The following is a 20,544-nucleotide window of genomic DNA, read 5'->3' on the forward strand; positions in this document are numbered from 1 at the left end:
AACTATTAACAACCATCTAACCAGACTTGGGCCGGACTAAAACCAGACAAGCTTATGGTTAAGCATTTGAAACCACAAGTAAACCCTTGAATTAGTATATATAATGCTTCAATCTCTTGATAGCTAGCTAGTGACGCAAATTGTGATGGACTCATGGACTTAACAGTTAAAAAACAAAACGAAAATTCTGAAATAAAAATATTTCAGCCAGAGTCAGAAGAAGAGGATAAATGCATTAAAAATGGCATACATGCACGTGTTTGAAATGGAATCATTTTCTTGTTGAGCTTACTGGGACCGGACATTACCATATTTTGTTTATAAGGAATGGTTGGATTTCAATACTTTAGTGATTCTGAGCTGTTTTTGTTGCAAAGTTTACTTTTTTCTATGGTCTACCATGCATCCAGATAATATGGTGGTATGTACATAATATATGGGATGCATGCCCATGAATCCCGGCCATTCGATGGGGATCAAATTTGATGGAAGAGGAGAGAGTCAATGGGCTGAGATACGTGACGTATTGCATCACGAGCACAAAGCCATACATGTATTGTGAGACGCCACGCTACCATTTTTTTCTTTACAAAATATATATAATTAATATTGTTGTTTGCTTGTTTGACTACTTTTTCAGTTATAAATGGCTTTTCTAAGGTTAGAAGGATAAGAAAGCAAGTCAAGGAGAGGAGGGAAGTAGGAAGAGAAGAGAAGAAAAGGAATCATCAATGGAGGGCACCCAGATCTTTGTGAGTCTGGTTCTTCTGTGTTTCAGTGGTTTCTGTGCTTTTCTGTATGAGGTTCTTTGGTTGAGAGCTGAAAGGCTCAGAAAGAAGCTGAGGCAGCAAGGTATCAGAGGTCCACCACCTTCTTTTCCTTATGGGAACTTTTTGGACATGAAGAGAATCAAGTCTGCTATGGTGGGCATGTCTCCTTTAATGGAGAAAGATGGTAGTCTGACCAGTGACTATACACCTGTTCTCTTCCCTTATTTGGAGTTGTGGAGGAAGGAATATGGTATGATCCAACTCTAACCTCTTTATTTTGTTCTAACTTTTTTATTAATTATGATCTACTAATCTTCCTTTTCTTTCTGTTTTAATTTTTGTGTTCTTCATCTCTTTATCTATCTTACAGTAGTAGTTTGTTCATTCACTATTTGATTGCATCAAAGAGGAGAATATTGTGCCCAAGGAGTAGTCCCATAATATCTTACTTTTTGTCAGAATTATAAGCCAACTGATCATTGGGGGCCCCATGTCTCACAACTTGTCTCCTGTAAAGAGGGTTTGGGTGTGGATGATTGTTGGTGATCAGATGAGAAACTGAGAACATTCTCAAAGTGTTAACCCTACTGTGTCTGTCATCCATTGTCAAGAAACTAGAAAAGCTTGCAGTTTCTTTGTTTTCTGAACTTTCTAAGCCAACGAATGATTATCAGACTTGTTTTGTTATTTACTGTATCCAACTGGTGGATGAAGGAAAAAAAAACAAGAACAAATTAATCTTCTACAGATGAAAATACAAAAAAACATCAAGTGCCTGCACTGTACTGCACTTTCAGTCCAAAGTCCCATTTCTACACAGGCCATGCCAAAAGGAAACGATTATCTTCCTAGAGTGCAAGATGGTGCAAGATGCCCAAAGGGACCATCTCCACCAATTTGAAAACCTTGGGAAGTGTGGTTAATTGTCTAGAAGTGGTTCTTTAATTCTTTTTCTGGGTCTGAAATGCAGGAGCCGTGCACGGGTCTAGCTAGAACCTCCACTACTTGCCACCTTACCACGTTCCAAGAAACGGGACCCACCCTATGCCCCAGATGTAGCATTTGGAGATTACACACTTTGTTCAAATTTGAAATCCTTAGGAGGGGTTCAGTCATATTGAGGTCCTTGTTTTGAGTGGAATTCAGTATCTCTAGGGTTCATTTCTATTTCAGAAGCAATTGATAAAAAAATGGAAGAGGATCAATCTCCATATGCATCTATCCACCTTAGACTAATTAAACCATCGATCAAGCCTTATTGACAGTCCATAGAATAGGTGTTTGATCTATCAGAGTCAATTTTGAAGGGACAAAAGCATGTGGTGCATGTAGAATATATAACTAAATGCATAAAATGATACAGATCTGCCCTATAATCTGCATGCTAAGCCACATGGGAGGTCTCTCAAGTTTACACAAAACTTAGGTCTAACCACCTTTTTAAAAAAGGTACTTTTTCCACCTATAATTAAGTTTGTCCTTGCTTATAATTGGGTTGTGCGTAACAAAGGAACTAACAAAAAAATTAAAAAGAAAGGCAATATAGATCAATAGGCTAGAGACATTCTAGATAGTGCTCTAATCAATGAAGATGAATTGGTCCCAATAACCCTAATTTTTCTGTGATATTTTCCTTGAATGAATGATCAATGATGTATAATTTTTATATTGATTCTCTTCTAGTAAAACCTCTCTTACCACTTTTGCTGTCATAAGTTGTAGGATTCATCTTTAGAACCTAACAGCATTAAATCTCAAGCCACCAGCTCTCTCTGTGTTTCTCAATTGAAGTGGGGTTTAATCTTTTGTAGGTCCAATATTTACGTATGCAACTGGCAATGTTCAACATATATACATCACCGACCCCAATCTGGTTAAGGAGATAAGCCTACATAAATCTTGGGATTTAGGCAAACCTTCATATGTGATTGAGCAACTTGGGGCTTTGCTCGGCCACGGCGTTACAATGTCAAATGGGCATGTGTGGGCTCACCAGAGAAAGCTAATAGCACCAGAATTCTTCATTGATAAAGTAAAGGTAAATTTGACCTCTTCATCTCTTCATTCAATATGCAATGAGAACCCTCCTTAAAATTCTCTGTTGGTGACAAGTATAGGGTCATGGAGGTGTTCATTGATTAGAAGTGCAACTTGCGCGTGTTGGGTGGGATTAGATCTAATCCTGGACTGACCAATAAAATGCATATGATTTGAGTTCTTAATATGCAATATAATGATAAGAAATCTCTCGAAATTCTTTGGTGGCATACAAAAGACCATGAAGGTTGTCACTTGATTAGAAATGCAACTTGCCCGTGTTGGGTGGGATTATTTAGGTCTAAACCAAGGGCCTAACCCTAAGTGTGTTCAATGAACATTAATGGACCTGACCATAAACTTGAGCTGACTCACATGAGGTGCTGATTCTCCTACTAAGCACAACTGAGGATGAATTAATGGACCTATTGGGAGTCTGGCTTATCCCCATCCATGAATTAATCTAATAGAGAAAGTGGGGCAGATAGTACATAATGTAGATAAATAACAAGTGAAACAGAATAAAGAAGATAGTTAAATGTAACAAATTCGAGAAACAAGAAAAATGAAGCTTTTTACATGAAAAACCCTCTAATATGGAGGCAAAAATTACAGTACCTAATCTAACCAAACATGTATTATTTCGATATGAATAACTAGAAGATTTCAACGTCAAGAGCAAATCACTCTCTTGGATGTATGAGATAATCACCAAATAAAGTATATTTGAGTCAACGAACCAAAGGAAAAAAAATTTACCAATATTTGTGGACTACAAACTAGCCAGTAAAAAGCTAAGAAATCCATCAAAAAGCATTTATGGAGAAACTTGAAACCATATATAGCTAAGGAATCAATTGGAAGAACTTATAAAAATAACCAAATAAAGTGAACTGAGTACTACTTTCTTTGTTTTTTTCCCCCCAAGAGAATGAAAAACTCTTTCCCCTCTTTCACCGATAAGGTATGACTTTCTCTACTTTCTTCTCTTTCCCAAGCAAAAAGAAATTCCAAAGTGAACAATGGGATATCAAAAACCCCTCCCTCTCCCATGTGTAGAAGGCTTCTGAGAAAGGGTAAAAGAGATAGTGGAGAATAGACCTCAATATCCACTAGCTTGAAACAAGACTGGTTGATTCATCTTGTTGGGCTGTCCATTTTTCTTCATTATTGCCCATCAAGGAAAGTGGGTTCCACCCATTACGAGGGATACCCAACACTAGGTAGCGTTTGGCTTGAGATACAATGTTATAGAAGAAGAAGGTGAAGTTTTTCTCCTACTGTTTTGTTAAGCAACAAAAGAACTTTCAGGACTAGGTATCCTATCCAATAAACCAAACAACAAACTTATTCAAACAAACTGTCGAATTTGGACTTTTAGGCAAAGTCTAATCCAATATATTAAGCCAGAAAACCTGATTGAAAGCCTTATTTTGAGTCAGGGTAAGAGAGATTGAACAATGTAAGTTGTAATGGGTTTCCTTATGCATCATAGAGACTTACAAAAGTGATTTTCATTTCCTGAGAAACTTAAAGGACCTAACGTAATCCAACTTCAACTTAATTTCAAGATTTCGAATTTCATAAATTTGGCCATTCCAGACCATTGGTCTATGAAAAAAATTTTGGAATTTTGGAATATTGGACAATCTTTATTAAAATTTAAATATTTTATTAATATCTTTTAGTTTGTAAGGAAATTTCCCTTAGTTTTTCCAATGTTTTCTTATATTTATTTTATTGATTTTTTATTATTTTCTAATATTCCAAACTTCTATGAAATTTCATGTTTAAAACTGTGCTTGATTGACAAATTTGATCAGCCTATATGGTTAGCTTATTAGCTTGTGTGTAATCAGGCCATTTCCCAAAAATAGCAAAGTTCCATGCAGGGAAGGTCATATGGAAGATTATGGTGCCAGCTAGCTCAGCTGATAAAACCAGTGAATGTGCTTCCTACTGACCTAGGATCATTCTCTACCTTCACTCTAGAGCCATATTAGACAGGACCTTTGGGTCTGATGTTGCCATCCTCTAACCCAAGTTTTCCAAAGAAAACAGTAAGAAAGAATTAAAGAAACAAGCTCATATGAGGCAATGCTACCATTACTGGAATGTTCAAATCAAAGAAGAAAACCCTAAACAGGGGTTCTTTTGCAAATCCATGGAGTCATGTGGTTTTACATTTTGCCTTTGCAAAAAGAACCCCTGTTTAGGGTTTTCTTCTTTGATTTGAACATTCCAGTAATGGTAGCATTGCCTCATATGACATCACATGGAGTTATGTGATGGAGACCTGATTCCATGGCCCCAGCATTAGTCTAATAAAAATAATTAATATGATCATACAGTAAGAAGTCTTAGATATAACTAAAATGGTAGAAAGGGACTTTTCCTTGAAACCACACCCTACCCAGTACCCACCCACCTCCCAAAACAGGGAAAAATAGATACTTTCAAATTACTTTTGTAGTAGAATACTAGGCCTTAGGGCCCCCACATGGCCCCATGAATCCATGATGAAAAGTGGGCCTATAAAGCCGAGCCTATGTTCCGGAAAATATGATCCATTGGGCTAACAAAGAGAAGAAAAAAGAGTGAAAAACACATATTTGGTTGATAGTTTAAAAGAAAGCTGGTTTTCTACAGCCTACAGTGGAGTCTTGTCAGGTACAACTTTCAGCTCTTCCTATCGAGTTCGATAAGTGTGTCTCGAGGTAATTATAGCCTCCTCACCATTCACTGAGATTTCTTTCAACAGGTTCATCAACTCGAAAAGTTTTCTTCAGATCTCTATGACTTTATAGACTGTGTTTGGTTTCATGTAGAAGGGGCAGAAAACAAAGTTTCGGCCACAAAAGAGACAGAAATGTAACCGCAATTATCGTGCAGGTTTTCTGTCGGCTTTTGCAGTGAAACAAATGGAGCCTAGGGATTTCCTTTCTCTTTTGTTGTTGAAAAATTTTAGCCCATCCCATAGTATACCGTCTTCCTTTCATTCTTGAAGTCCCCTATTAGTAGCCTGTACTTTAGGGCTAGTGCCACTTTCGTCTCCAAACCTAAAAATGCAATAATTTAGTACTTGAACTTTTAAAACATGCCAACCCAATAACTGGTGTTAAATAATCGTTAAATGACATTTGAAAAGACACAAATGCCTTTCATGTGTCATTTTTTTTTATTAACCATTCAAACGTTGACAGAAAATGAACAGTCCCAAAACCTTTTCTCTTCTATTCAATAAAGTTGGGGTCACGTCTCAGTGGACATTTTGGTGACTCCAACTTTTTTGTATCAAGGCAAGGATTTGGAAATATTCAATTTTTGTCAACGTTTGGATGATTGACAAAGAAAATTAGATTACACTCAAAGGACATTTGTGTCTTTTCAAATGCTACTTAATGGCTGGTTAACGGTGGGTACTAAATTGACATGTTTTGAAAGTTCAAGTATTAAATTGTTATGTTTAAAGTTTGGGGACCAAAGTGGCACTTGACCCAAGGTACATGGTACTAATCGTGAATTTTCCATATTAATTACTACAAACCAAAGCTTCCATTCCAAGTGTTGGACCTACTGATGTATTCACTCCAGCTAGAGGCCAGATCTACTCACAATAAAAAAATGTTCCAACATGATCTGTATTCTTACACCGCAGACATGATGGGTCCCAGCCTCATGGTGAGATGTGTGGACACAGATCTTGTTGATACAATTTTTGTTGTGAGCATATCCCATTCCCTCCAACCAACATGTTGGACCTAAAGTTCTACTAAAATAAAAAGTATGCCAATCTGAGGCTCAGTTTGAAAAGAATACAAATGCAAATATATATAGTACAAATACATGCAAAATAATACAAAATATAAGGTTTTGGGGATGGAAGGGGATTAAATTAGGGTAGTAAGGTTTTGCGAAACTCTAATTCGGGTGGATTTATTTCAGATACCGCTTATGACAGAAAGGATTATGATATTGCGGATGGAAGGGGTAATGATGAGCTGGGGTGGGCTTCGCTTAGGACCTATAATAAGGGCTATAATCTGGGCCCAAGCCTAGACCATCCTGGACCTTGGCCAGGACAGGCCGGGATTTCAGGCCCATGACATTAAATTAAAACAACACATACACGTTGTGGGCCAGGCAGCCCAGGCCCAGGATGAGCCTGATCATAAAACCTAGCCCAAGCTCAGAAATTTGTGGACTCGTCCGCGCTGGGCTAGAAAGATCACCCCTAGTCCCTATATAGAATTGCCTGAATCCAAGATACACTACTTTTGATGACCCAAAAATCTTTTAGTTATATTCTTGTCATGACATTGAGAAAATGGGTTAAAAATTGCTTGGTAGAACTTCAACTTTTGTTCATTAGGTAACATTAAATGACTTGTTTAATGGGTAGAACCAGTTCATTGATTCTAACCCTTTCTAATAATGAGTTAACTTGCAAGCTTTTCACTAAAAAAAAACTACAACTAAAGATTTTACATAATTTCTGATGCTTTTATTTGTAGGGAATGGTTGGCCTGATGGTCGAGACGACACTCCCACTATTGAAACTGTGGGAAGATCAGATTGAAGGTGGGGGAGGGCTTGCAGACATCAGAGTTGATGAGGACCTGATAAACTTATCAGCAGATGTGATCTCTAGAGCTTGCTTTGGGAGTACTTATTCAGATGGAAAGGAGATATTTTCTCTGTTTAAAAGACTTCAAAGTACCATGTCTGGTGCAACCATATTTATTAGAATTCCTTATTTGAGGTATAAAAACTGCTTCCAGTTCCAGCTCTAGCTAGGGTTTGAAACAGCTCAGGTCTGCTATGGATCCGATCCGATCTATGTCCTTTTCATTTAGTATATTTTTGACAATGTGTTCATTTTCTGAAGAAATGCCACCACATCAGTGACATGTAGGTGTTTTGACTTTACCTTACCAAAATCTTCTTTGGTTGGGCTGATTCAAATAGAATCTGTTGTAACTTCTTTCTAGCTCCAAGGGGGGTATACAAAATTTGACCACTTTCCTGATTTCCAAAATTAGACTCAAGTACAAACGTTGCCGCTTCAACCAACCACTGTTATCAAATACCACCTTACATATTCCAGTAGCATCTATCACACATTCAAATCCACCCATTTCAAAAATATGGATTATTTGATCAAAACCCTCTAGATAAGGGAATGAAGTGGGCTGACCGAGACTGAGCCCGTAACGGAGTTTGAAATGGAGCAAAAATTCCAAGTTAATTGTTACTCTTTTAAGAATTACAAAAGCATCTGTTTGTGCTTTTTCCAGGTATCTCCCAACCAAAAGTAATAGAGAAGCTTGGAGGTTGGAGCAAGAGATTGAGAAATGGATTTCAGAATCTGTAACAAAACGTAGAGAACAAAATGTGGCATCAACCGAGAAAGACCTCTTACAGATGATCCTTGAAGCTGCCAATGCTGATAAGCTTGAGCAAAAGACTGCTAATCGTTTAGTTTTAGACAACTGCAAGAACATATATGTTGCAGGACATGAGACTGTCTCTTCTGCTGCTACATGGGCCTTGATGTTGCTTGCTTCACATCCAGAATGGCAGTCTCGTATCCGCACTGAGGTCACCGAGGTCTTTGGTGATGGCCTGCCAAATGCTGATATGCTGCACAAGATGAAAACGGTATGTGTTTGCTTCTTTATCAAATGGAAATCTCAGCAAAACTTTCATTTTTTGGGCTGGGCTTGGGTTACATTCATGGGCCCAATAGATCTATGTCTCAGCCCAACCAACTGTTGAACAGTGGCTTATTATATGTACCTAATCTGTTTGCAGTTAACAATGGTGATTCAAGAGACACTGAGGCTGTATCCTCCATCATCTTTCATTGCAAGGGAAGCCTTCAAAGAGAAGCACATCGACGAACTATGCATTCCGAAAGGTGTCAACCTGTGGATTCCAATAGCTACACTACATCGTCTCCCTGAAATTTGGGGGCCCGATTCAGATGAGTTTAAGCCAGAGAGATTTGCTCAAGGCATCTCTGGTGCGTGCAAACTTCCTCAGATGTACATGCCATTTGGACTTGGACCTCGGACATGCTTAGGCCAGAAATTTGCCATGGTTGAGTTGAAGATTATTCTCTCTCTTATCGTTTCTAAGTTCTCTTTTTCCCTATCTCCTAACTATATCCATTCCCCAGCATTCAAATTGGTTATACAACCAGAATATGGAATTAATCTCCTTATAAGAGGAGCATGATTATACAAAATGACTAAATAGAGAATAAGTATTATAAAGGTCTTTTGTAGCCATTTCTCAGTTTACAATGTTTAGCTCAGATTTGCTTTCAAGTGAAAGAAATATAGACTTGCTCAAGAAGACAGAAAAATGGTGATTTTGGTCAGACAGAGCATGAGTCAGGCTAGTGAGTGTCAGACTTCTTTTTTTTTCGTTTTTAATCAAAAAGCTTACGAGAACATTAACATAAAACCTTAAAAAATAAAAGATTCCCAATCACAATGGTGCTATTTGCTTTTACATTTCTCTTAAGCCTGAATTCTTACAATCAACTGGATGGTTGGGTTTCTTCCACCTTCGTAACATGTCTGTTCTAGCTCCAAGTGATTCTTGCATTGTTCTCTCTCCATGATAGAAAGAGTTCTCATATTTACAAAAGAGAAAAATATAAAATATCTGGTCGGCCAAACCTGTTTATCATTCAGGATTATTATCTGGATCTTAAGAGAACAATGGCCATTTTTGCTCGCCAGTAGCATATGAGATTATGTTCTTTTTCAGTGGTGTGATAAATTGTGCTGCATGGAATGCAGCAGCTCGTAATACATTGAGAGGTCCAAAATCAACAGTGTAAGCCTTCTGAAAGCCATCAAGGAGTGCCATCATCATAATATTTGCCGGCTTCCTCTCTGCCTCAAATTTCCTTAACAAAGAAATCTGCAAGTATAGACAAGTCAATTAAGTATACACAGATAAAGCAGCATATAATATAGTACCCAATCAAATGCTTCCTAGTTCCTACTAGGAAATCGGTATCCATATCAGTTTTTTTTTTTTTTTCTTTGATAAGTAGCCATATCAGTTCCAAAATGGTTTGATGGTGCATTTTAAGATGATAATAATAGATGGTAAAGATTTCACTTCAAAATCTTTGGTAATCAAAATGACTAGGCAATGGGACAAGTTGACATTTTTTTTATAGGAAATGGCAACTTTCATTAATTATGAGAATTATAGAATTACAACTGCCACCTTCAAAAAGGTGACCCCTCATAGGATAAGCAAATTATAAGCAAGCCCAAAATAAAGTCTCCCTATTGACCCCTTGTTTTGCTAAAACATCAGCCAACCCATTTGCTGTTCTCCTAACCCAGTTAAACTGTGCTCCTAACTCTCGTGTCAAATTCATTATTTTCCATGTCAAATTCAAATTCCTTGTTTGCATCCAGCCTATGACTAATCTTGAATCCCCTTCCACTTCTAACTGTTGGAGGCTCAACTGTTTAGCCAATCTGAGCCCTTGAAGGAACGCCATTACTTCTGCTCTTAGTGAGTCACCCACCCTTAAGGGCCAGAGAAAAGGGCCAAAACTCTTCCTTCCGTATCTCTAATCACACCCCTGATTCCAGAAGGACCAGGTTTTCCCACAGAACTTTTTTTTTTGATCAATAACACTTTCATTAACTCATCAAAAGAAGATTTACAATAGGAAGACAAACACACTTATCTTCCAAGAGCAACAAAGAACCTCAAGAAAAGAAAAGAAAAGAAAGAAAACACACTATAGTTACAGCTTAGCCCAAAAAAGTGAATCCCTTTCTGCCCCTTGTTTAGCTAAACCGTCAGCTAGGGAATTAGCCGATCTTTTAACCCAAAGTATCTTAACTTCCATATCCCGCACCAGCCACTTGAATTTCCTCCTCTCATTATTGTACTTCCATAAGCCATTGTGATCTTTAATCAGCCACCCTATCAACACCTCTGAATCCCCTTCAATTAAGAGTTTCCTGATGTTCAACTCCTTAGCTTTCTGTACTCCTTCCATAACTGCAAAGATCCATAACTGCAAAGATCTCACTCCAATTGGGCCTAAGAACACAACAGAAATGACCCCATTTTCATCCCTAAAAACACCCCCAATCCCCGATTGTCCCGGATTTCCCCTGCTACACCCATCAAAGTTTAGTTTCACGAATCCACTAGGTGGAGGGGTCCAAGCCACACTCATTACTGACTTAGTCTATGTGCAATTTGCAATTTCACCCCACTTCCTCAACATGTCATCCACAGTGTAATCTGTGAAAAGCTCCAAAGATTTCAGCCACTGTACCGCCCTAATATGAATGATAGCCCTCAGATCTGCTGCTCCTCTCTGAGCTTCTGAGAATATCCTGGAGTTTCTTTCTTCCCAAAGTGTCCAACATACTACAACCCTTAGTCCTCTCCACATTGTCCTTCCCCTTTTTATCCGCCACCTAAAAAAAGAAGGGGAAAAAAGGCCTTGCAAGTCTGATGGGGTATTCCAACTACATCCAAATAGGGACAAAGCCCATTCCCAAATTGACCTCGCAAAATGGCAAGACACCAGTAAGTGAAAACCAGTCTCCCCATCCGCTTTACAAAGAACACACCACTGAGGTGACAAACAAGTATTGGGTCTCTTCTTTTGGAGTAGATCACCAGTGTTGATTCTTTCTAGATAGATTTTCCCACAGAACTGCCATCAAAGTTCAATTTCACAGAAAAATGTGAGGGTGGGGTCCACTCCTCATTAACAATAGTAGGACTGTAGGAGGGATGGAAGAGCCTGCCACTATGTTCCAACCTCTAAGCAAGTCATCTGCAGAAAAATCCTTGAAGAGGTCCATAGTTTTCAGCCAATGTATCACCTTGATGGTGATGCCTTCTATAACTTGAAGTAGTGATTTTTCTTGGCCTTGGAAAATCCTGTTATTTCTCTCTTCCCATGTAGAGAGACTAGGCCAAATGGGCCCTAGCCCATTATTGTCTTATTGATTAGTTCTTTCTTGTTATTTGTTCTTAATGGGCCTTTTCTTTATGGGTCTTTAATTCTTGTTTATGTTTTCTAAGTATGCTGATGAAGTGGATGCCCACTTAAGGGCAAACTTGTAAATTATGTAACTTAAGTAAGATTAGTAAAAGATTAGAGTGGAGAAAGAGGAGATTATTGAACTCCTTTCTCCCTTCTTCTGGTTGTCTTCTTCTTCTCTACTTCTTTTGCTATAATCTGAATTATTTTACTATTTTTTATCGGTCTGAATCGCATCTTGGTATCAGAGCAGGTCCCCCTTCTCTTTTATCCTTTTTTCTTTTCTTTTCCCATACACTTTTCTAATCGAAAGGTGTATGGAGAGATAAATTGTTGATCATTTAGAGAACTTTCATGCCTAGTTGGTAGAGGGTTTGGAGAGTTAGAATCTGGCTATAGATTGCCAAGAAGGTGGGGCTGCTGAATTTTTACCCAAAACCCTAGCGGACTAGAGAGTTTCCAGATACGGGTTAAAGAGATCGTTTATGTGTGGCGCTCAAGGCTTGGAACGTTCCTTTTTACCTCCAAAAGTGGGTGGTTGCAGTTGGAAGTGGTTTGGAAAGCTCTATTTTGAGTGGCTAGGTATAGTGAAACCCTAGTTTTGGGATTTTTAAGTACTGGACTGACCTTAGGTCTACAAAGGTTGAAAACATTGTTTTTTTTATTTTCGTTTGATTGATGGAGGAATCTAAAAGTGAGATCAATCAGATCCTGGTGTGTTGGTCCAATAGATTCCATTCTGACAGGGATGACTACAATCAAACTTAATGGAACAAATTACTTAGCTTGGGCACAATCTATAAAGATTCATGTCTATAGTAGAGGTAAACTAGGGGTTCTCACAGGCAATAAGGTGAAACCAAAAGAGACTAATCCGGCATATGAGAAATGGATGCAGGATAATTACATAGCTATTTGATGGTTGGTAAATTCTATGCAGCCCCACATAAGTCAACACTATCTTTGGATGACTTCAGCCAAGGAGATTTGGGATAGTGTTACAGAAACATATTCTCAGAAATCGAATGTTGCAAGGTCCTACAAACTGAAGAATGATTTGAAAATTTTGAAACAGGGGGAGAAGAGTGTAACTGTCTACTACTCGATGTTGAAGTCACTATGGCAGGAGATTGATGTTATTGGAAGCAGTTGTATGGGAAAGCACCAAAGATGTAGAGACTTTCAGGAAATTTGTGGAAAGGAATAGGGTGGTTGAATTTCTTACAAGACTTAACCCTGAATTTGATATTACGAGACAGAATATTCTGGCCAAGGATGAAGTAACATTTGCTTGGGCATATTCTACAGTGAGTAGTGAAGAGAGCAAGCAACAAGTACGGCTACAAGGTCACCTATTGCAAACAACATGGACATATCATTCCAAACTGTCCAATTTGTCTACCCAAGGGTCCCGTGAAGAAGAATCAGCCACGAGCTTATCAAGTGTCTAAGGGACAGATGTCCGATGCCTCTACTGCCAAGGGAGAATTTTCTTCTTCCATGAATAAGAAAGAGATACAACAACTGGTATCCTTTGCTATCTCATCTACCTTATGTGTTATTGGTCTATCTGGTAAGTTCTCTGGTTACTGTTCTTCTCCCACTCAAGTTCGGATAATTGATTCTAGTGCTACAAATCATATGACTAGAGCCTACATTAAACCATCGAATAGACTTCCTAAGGCCAACCTAAACATATTGTCACTACTAACGGTGAGAAACTTGACATCATTGGGAGTGATGATTTGTGTCTCAAATTCTTACCCTCAAACTCCTTATCCCTTGCCAAGACCTTCCTTGTTCCTAAACTTACTGCTAACCTTATTTCAATTGGTCAACTGGTTGATGAAGGTAACATTCTAACTTTATCCTCTGACCGCTTGTTTAATCTAGGACCAGTACAATGGGAAGGTGAAAGGGAAGGGTGTAGGTTGGGCCGCTTTTTTGCATTGGAGTTTGAGAAATCACAATCAGCACTATCCTCTACTTATTTGAGCTATTTGACATTGAGTCATGTTTTAGGTCAGAGAAACTATGTTTGGGATTTGTGGCATAAATGTTTGGGTCACCCAAACTCTAAAAAACTTTTTGTTTGAGTCTAGTTTTATTAAAACTAAAGTTCCTTCTATGAAAACTTTTGATACATCTTGTGTTTCTTGTTGTTTGAGTAAGAGTCGTATTTTGCCATTCACTTACAAAGCTGAACATAGTGATGTTTGGACTTCATCTATTGTTTCTCGATTGGGGTACAAGTATTTTGTATTGTTCATTAATGATTGTATCAGGTGCACTTGGATCTACTTTCTCAAACACCCTATTTTGTAATGTTATTCATTAATCCTAATAAAATATCTTTCTTAAAAAGCAATTAAAACTATAAAATCATTATTTTGTGTGTGAAAACTAAGAATTTAAGACCCTAACATGGACTTGTTTGGGCTTGCCTCGAGGGGCGTGGCACAAAAGCAGCTTGTAGAATCAGGAATGTAATATATCACATTAGCTACTTGAAGTAATGTAATTGAGAAAAAAAGATATTGTGGGTTTATATGCTTGAAAATGTTTTATATTTTGATTTTAGATAATAGGTTTTTTAAAACATTTATTTTAAATTTAAGTTCATATTTTTATTAATATTATGTTTAATAATTTTTTGATTTTTTTAAATTTTTGTCGTTTTTTTAATTTTTAGCATTTTTTTGATTTTTGTGCCTTGCTTAAAAAGGCATGCGCCTCACTTTGCGCCTTGCGCCTCGGGTACAAATTGACCCCTGCGCCTTTTTTGCACCTTGCGCTTTTAAAAGACTGCTATAAATAGAATCTATTGTCATCTTCTAAATCTAGGGCATCTGTTGTTTGTTCCATCTCTCATATGTTTTAGTAATGTTGAGATGCTAAAATTTCTCTAGAAATTGATTTGTTGTATCCTCTGTCATCATAGAGGGTTGAACTACTCGTTCAGGCAGATACCAAGATCAGCTACTGCCTTGCAGACAGTCTGGCTAGAGAGGGAGTCCAAAGACAGTCACTGTAATGGAATCCTCATGCTGGTAGGGATATATGGTACTTTTGCATTACCTTATGAGACAGAAGGTTCAGGTTATCAGCCCATGAACTAAGGTTCCCTTTCCCTCCTTGAGGAAGGGGTTGTACTCATCTTTCCTTTTGCAGTTTACTATTTCACTATTTCACTATTCATCTTCTCCAATTTGTTGGTGGTTGGTATACCAAATTTACATTTCTGCAGCTCAGGAGTCAATCAAATAATAATACATATAAAATTCCATGGTCCATAGATTTCCTAATATTTCCACAACATATTTCCATTTGCAAGGGAACTGACACAAAATTTACTTGAATCAACTCTGTTACTGATCAAAAAAAAATTTACTTGAATCAACATATTCCCCAATGAACACTATTGACACTATGATGTGTTCAAGAGAGTATTCTAACACAAATGGTGAACACTATTTACCACAATTCATTCTATCTTGTAGCTTTGACTCTTCAGGTTATAGGAAAAGTTCACAATGTATTATTTTGTCTATAATTAAATTTCTTAGCTTTGTTTAATGATTTGAAACAAGACAACAATTTAGAAGGGTGTGCCTACCCTTCTTTTTATCATTTTATATAATATAATTCCATATTTTTGCATACTTCATAATGTTTCCACCATGTCCATAATTTTTACATCTCCATGTGATATTTCTAACATTTTCAACATGTTTCCCATATTAGGACGGCTGACATTTCCACCAACACTGACATTTTAAACCTTGTATAATTCATGTACAAGGATTGTACTCATCCATATTGAACATTCATCACCTTCATCCATTTTATTGAATAATAGAACAAATTTTATTAATATAAGAAATATATAATACAATAAATCAGTCATCCCAGAGATTGAGATGTGACAGAACAAATTTTATCACCTTTATTCATTCATTCAGATAAATGTTGCAACACAAATATAGTTAAGAGACGTGATGTAACAAAAGAAAATTAGTCATAAGCAAATTCCGGGTAGAGCAAAAACCACAGAACCAATTGAAAATATGAAGTGAAAACTACACATACTTTATGAACTCATCATTCAAAGTTGCCAAAGTTCATCTCACATACCTCCCCAATGTCAGAGCCTATTGATATGCCATCAGAAATAACTTTTGAAAGAACAGTTGCATCTCCAAAACCCAAATTAACTCCTTGACCAGCTAAAGGATGAACAGTGTGTGCTGCATCACCAATAAGAACTACACGGTTTGATGCATAATCATTGCTGTGCAGTAATGACAAAGGAAACACCATTCTCTCTGAGGCAATCTTGACTACTTTAGGTGGAACTTCAAAGCATTCTTTAGATGAAGATGTCATATCAGCAATAAGCCAAGACAATCTATCCCCATAGTTACTAACAGAGCTTGACTGAGGATGAGGGCCATATCCATAATCTAGTGCATGATTTACAGCTTTCACAAAATCATCCTCATTCATTGTTTTCCGTTCTGAAGATTCTTTTGGGCTCATTGTCCAAACAATATTACTAAATCTGTCACCTATTGGTAAAAGTGCAATCGGACCAGTAGGCAAAAACCGCTGCCATGCACACTGGTTTTCAACATTATGTTCAACAGTACAAATAATTGCATTCTGAGAATAATTCCATCCGGTTGTTTTGAGTCCAGCTAACTCCCTAACATAAGACTTGGCCCCATCAGCTCCAACCTGTAAAAAAGATCCCAACCCACACATTATGAAATGAAAAACAAGTATCCTATAGCATGTAGCTGCATCAATTACCATAATACCAATCCATCTGGCTGAAAGTTGAAATATGAAACCTATATACCCTTATATTCCAGGACAATGGATATCTTCACTTATTTCCTTCTTAACTTAAAATTAATTTTAGCTTCAAGTATAAGAAAATCATGATTACCACCAACTTTGCAAAAAGACTATCTCCATTGCTCAAATCCAATTTAACAAAAGATCCATGATCACAGAGTTTTGCTCCAGGTAACTTGCTTTCCACCTCTTTGCTGTGTGATTGCAAAGCCATTGATGTCAACCTGGAAGGATAGATTGTCTTATGGAAATCTGACTTCTGCAAAAATCCAAATATATTAAGTTTCATAAAGGTGATAAGAATTGCAAGAAAATGGTTTATATTGTGTTGCCTGGAATAGTTACAAGAAAATGATTACATGAAAAATGTTGCATCAAAAGTGAAATATTGTAAATTTATTATAGGCAATTAGTTGATGTCTTGATAATAAACAAGGCAAACAGAGAGAGAATATATAACCATTAATAGTAGTGCACCTAAGTCTACAAAATTATCATGGTTCTTACAATCCTCCAGAGCACAAATACTTTACTAGAGGTTACAGACAGAATTTCAGTCAGTAATGACATCAATGTAGAACAAATCACACTGTAATTTGGAAATCAAGAAATTCAGAACTAAAGGTAATAATAACTCAATCAACACTATTGCCTAAAACTCGGTCCAACTTTATCTATAAAATGTCACAGTTAGTGTTTTACCAACCAAGGAACAGAAAAGAAACCTCCACAGATGAGAAAATAATTGCAGTTATGCAACAGAGGTCACTGATTACTTTAATATCATCCTACCAAAGGAAATTAACATATGGATCTGTATCATACAGAAATAAATAAGCTAGACATAAAAGCAAAGCATAAGAAGTGGATGTTCTAGTACAGCTTGAGGCTAGCCAATAATGTAGGTAACAAGAACATTGTTTTCAAGAGATACGAAATTCCAAAAATAACAGAAACGGGAAGAGAAAAGTATTTAGATTTTCAAAATTTTAACCATAAGATGCAAGTACTTTATGCACACAAGTAGACTCCATTAATGAAATATGGACTTCCAAGAGATGGTTCGGCCTGCTAATTTTGCAAACTGTACTGTCTAGACCAGAAGTAGCCCCTCTTTTGTGTCTAAATGTGCAATCTTACAGTGCCAACAAATCAAGCCAGTTGCATTGCTAATTATAGTGTAAATAGACCTTCTATGTAATAGTAGCAATCATCCATTATTATCATCTGTTTCCTTTTGCTAGGACATGCTATCAAATTTTAATCATCGAAGATGGTTTTCCCTTTCCTTTTCAGTTAAGGCAGTTTTTTGTGGGGGGTTCTTATAACCATGTTTCTGTCCTTCTGGATAACTTCTAGTCTTCTACAAAGCATTAAAAGCTGCCAACAGCTACATTTATGAATGAGGCTCTAGAATTCTAGGCCACAAACCACAGTTATACCTCTTGAAGCTTCACAATGACATATTAATTAATTTAACTGATCAAAAACTTAGTTTTCAAAGCATTGGAAGTCCACTAAGCAATTTTTAAAATTTTTAGCTTGTTTGGACAACTATATAGCAGAAAATAAAATGTGACATATTAATTAATCACTTTCCTAATTCCTACCAAAAATAAATGGAGAAAAAAAAAAACTTAGAAAGGGATAAGTACCTGCAAACATGACAGTAAAGAAGCATGAAGAACCTTATTCTCTACCACGCACCTGAATCAAAAACCCAAACCAAGTGGTGTCTGACTGGTAGTTTCATGATAACAACAAAATTTGCATTCCTGTGAGTGCATGGTGCTTACCCTAGTATTTCTTTGCCAACATCTCTTGCATTGTACCTTGTATAGCCTAAGCCAGTGTAGTCCCAAACCTACAACTGACTTGTTAGAGATGACCAAATAGGTAGTACAATATCAAAATCAAGTACTAAATATGCATATGTTTTTTACAAGAATTATGAAGTACTAAATGGATGCCCTTAACTTCTTGAATTCTAATACAAATAGCCATCAAAGTCTGTCCCTTCCCCTTCACCCTCCAGTGTGTTGACCCTAAGGCTGCATTTTGGGTGGAGGGGGCTTCTAATAAGTGCTCCTATGGCTTATTGCGTTTTAGAAGCCAAAAGCACCTGCAAATATGGGGCTTTTTCACCCACAAAAAGCCACAAACTCACATTTAAAAGAAAAACAAAAGAAAAATGTCTTCTAGCTTCTGCATTTTGGAGAAGCACATTTATCAAGAATTTTCTTCCCCAAAATGCCCATTTAAACATTTCAATATGACCATACTGCCCCCATATGGAAGAAAATCCTACCGTTCTCTTCTTTTCCCATCTCTCCAAGGTAAACACTTCAACAGCAGTGGGCTCTTCAACATTGAACCCAAAGGGCAAGAACCATCATTCCAGGTATGTTTTCCTTTTTTTCCCCATGTTTTCTCAACTAGCATAGTGCCCAACTTGTTGATTTGGAACTAAGTTATCGTGATTCTTCATTGCAGGCTTCTCATCTCCATCACCAAGATCAATCCACCTGTTTGCCAATATTAGTGATATTTTTTTTCTACTATAATATTAGGATGGTGAAATCAGTGTTTTAAAAGCGCAAGGCACAAAAAAAGTGCAAGGGCCAATTTGCGCCTGAGGCACAAGGCGCAAGGCCGTTCGCCTTTTTAAAAAGGCGCAAAATTACAAAAAAAAAGCTAAAAAGAAATTAGTATATAAACACACAAAATGATTATTTTAGTTTAATAATGTCTATTTTATAATTATAATCTCAAAAAAGAATGATTAAAAAAGTATTTTATAGTAGGAAGTAGAAAACTGCTAGGCGATTAGGCGAGGCGAGCCTCAAAGGGCGCCTTGTCACCTAGGGCATCCGCCTAGGCGTCGCCTTGACAACTATGCTCCACTGCCTATGAATCTTCACCATCCCAGTCTTTCTTTCATCAACAGGAGCTAAGTTTTCCAACCCTGACTGCACTCTTACACGATCAGCCTTCATCTGCAAAAGAACTTAATCTTCAACTTGTAGTGAAACTTCCAAATTTTCCTTATTGCGGCTTGCTTTAACTAGTGCCTTCAGCCTTTTATGCATTCTCTTACATTTATTGCACAAACCAGCCCTAAAGAACCCATCTTTCAACCAAGAAAATACTTAGTCACATGGACCAGCTGGCCAGAGCTCGAACCCCTTGTTATTTTCAAGTTCAAGGAGAAACCACTGATGTCTCTATTCTTTTCCTGATTGGTGTAAGTATTAAACTAGTGATATATCCAAAGTAAAGTTGAATATGTAAACAGATAGTGAAATAGACAATTTCTAGGGGGGGAAGATTATAATACCAGTTTCTTCCACAAGGTTGTGAATGCTTTGAAGAAAGATAACATAATCAAAAGAATTCCAGTTATTGAGGAGAAATGAATCAATGAGGCCTGATCTCTACAAGGAGGGGCCATTGCTTGGTGTAATGGTTAATGGTTAAATCTTGGGCTGGCAAGCGTGAGACTGTGGGTTCAGGTACTCAGACTAGCCCTTAGCCCTCAGGTCTTTCCCCAAGCAATTTACAAAGTGACCCAGCGATCTCTGTACACCCCTTGTTTTGCAAGATGGTCTGCCATGTTGTTTGACGACCTATAAACTGTATCTTCAAATGCATGTCTCTTGTGAACAAATCGAACATTTTAATTTCATTTCTCAGTTCCCATGAAAGTTTTTCTGTTTTCAGCAACCAATTTATCAGTCTTAGAATTCCCTTCAATGACAAGCTTTTCCACCCCCAACTCCATAGCCATTTGCACCCCACTCATTACTGCCATCAGCACCATCAACTTTG

General features: G+C 37.4%; 2 protein-coding genes across 6 annotated transcripts in view; one reads left to right on the forward strand and one right to left on the reverse strand.

The window, feature by feature from the left end:
- The first annotated feature begins 665 nt into the window (after positions 1-665).
- LOC104609185 (cytochrome P450 714C2-like) lies at positions 666-9,192 on the forward strand. The gene is made up of 5 exons (XM_010275429.3): positions 666-1,020; positions 2,582-2,808; positions 7,322-7,569; positions 8,105-8,468; positions 8,622-9,192. Exons 1-5 carry the CDS (start codon positions 732-734, stop codon positions 9,045-9,047), a joined length of 1,554 nt encoding a protein of 517 aa, XP_010273731.1. The 5' UTR covers positions 666-731; the 3' UTR covers positions 9,048-9,192.
- Positions 9,193-9,273: 81 nt separating this feature from the next.
- Positions 9,274-20,544, reverse strand: part of LOC104609186 (FAD/NAD(P)-binding oxidoreductase family protein) — a 42,997-nt gene continuing 31,726 nt past the window's right edge. For all 5 annotated transcript variants that reach the window (XM_010275435.3, XM_010275432.3, XM_088892943.1 and 2 more), the window contains 5 exons: positions 18,513-18,580; positions 18,372-18,423; positions 16,808-16,975; positions 15,991-16,593; positions 9,274-9,743 (listed from right to left, as the gene is read on the reverse strand). In XM_010275435.3, the coding sequence (XP_010273737.1) occupies positions 9,528-9,743; positions 15,991-16,593; positions 16,808-16,975; positions 18,372-18,423; positions 18,513-18,580 (1,107 nt within the window). In that variant the 3' untranslated portion in view covers positions 9,274-9,527. The remainder of the gene's footprint in view (positions 9,744-15,990; positions 16,594-16,807; positions 16,976-18,371; positions 18,424-18,512; positions 18,581-20,544) is intronic.

The sequence above is a fragment of the Nelumbo nucifera genome, chromosome 8 (assembly GCF_055504915.1).
Source record: "Nelumbo nucifera cultivar China Antique chromosome 8, China Antique-T2T, whole genome shotgun sequence".
Classification (NCBI taxonomy): domain Eukaryota; kingdom Viridiplantae; phylum Streptophyta; class Magnoliopsida; order Proteales; family Nelumbonaceae; genus Nelumbo; species Nelumbo nucifera.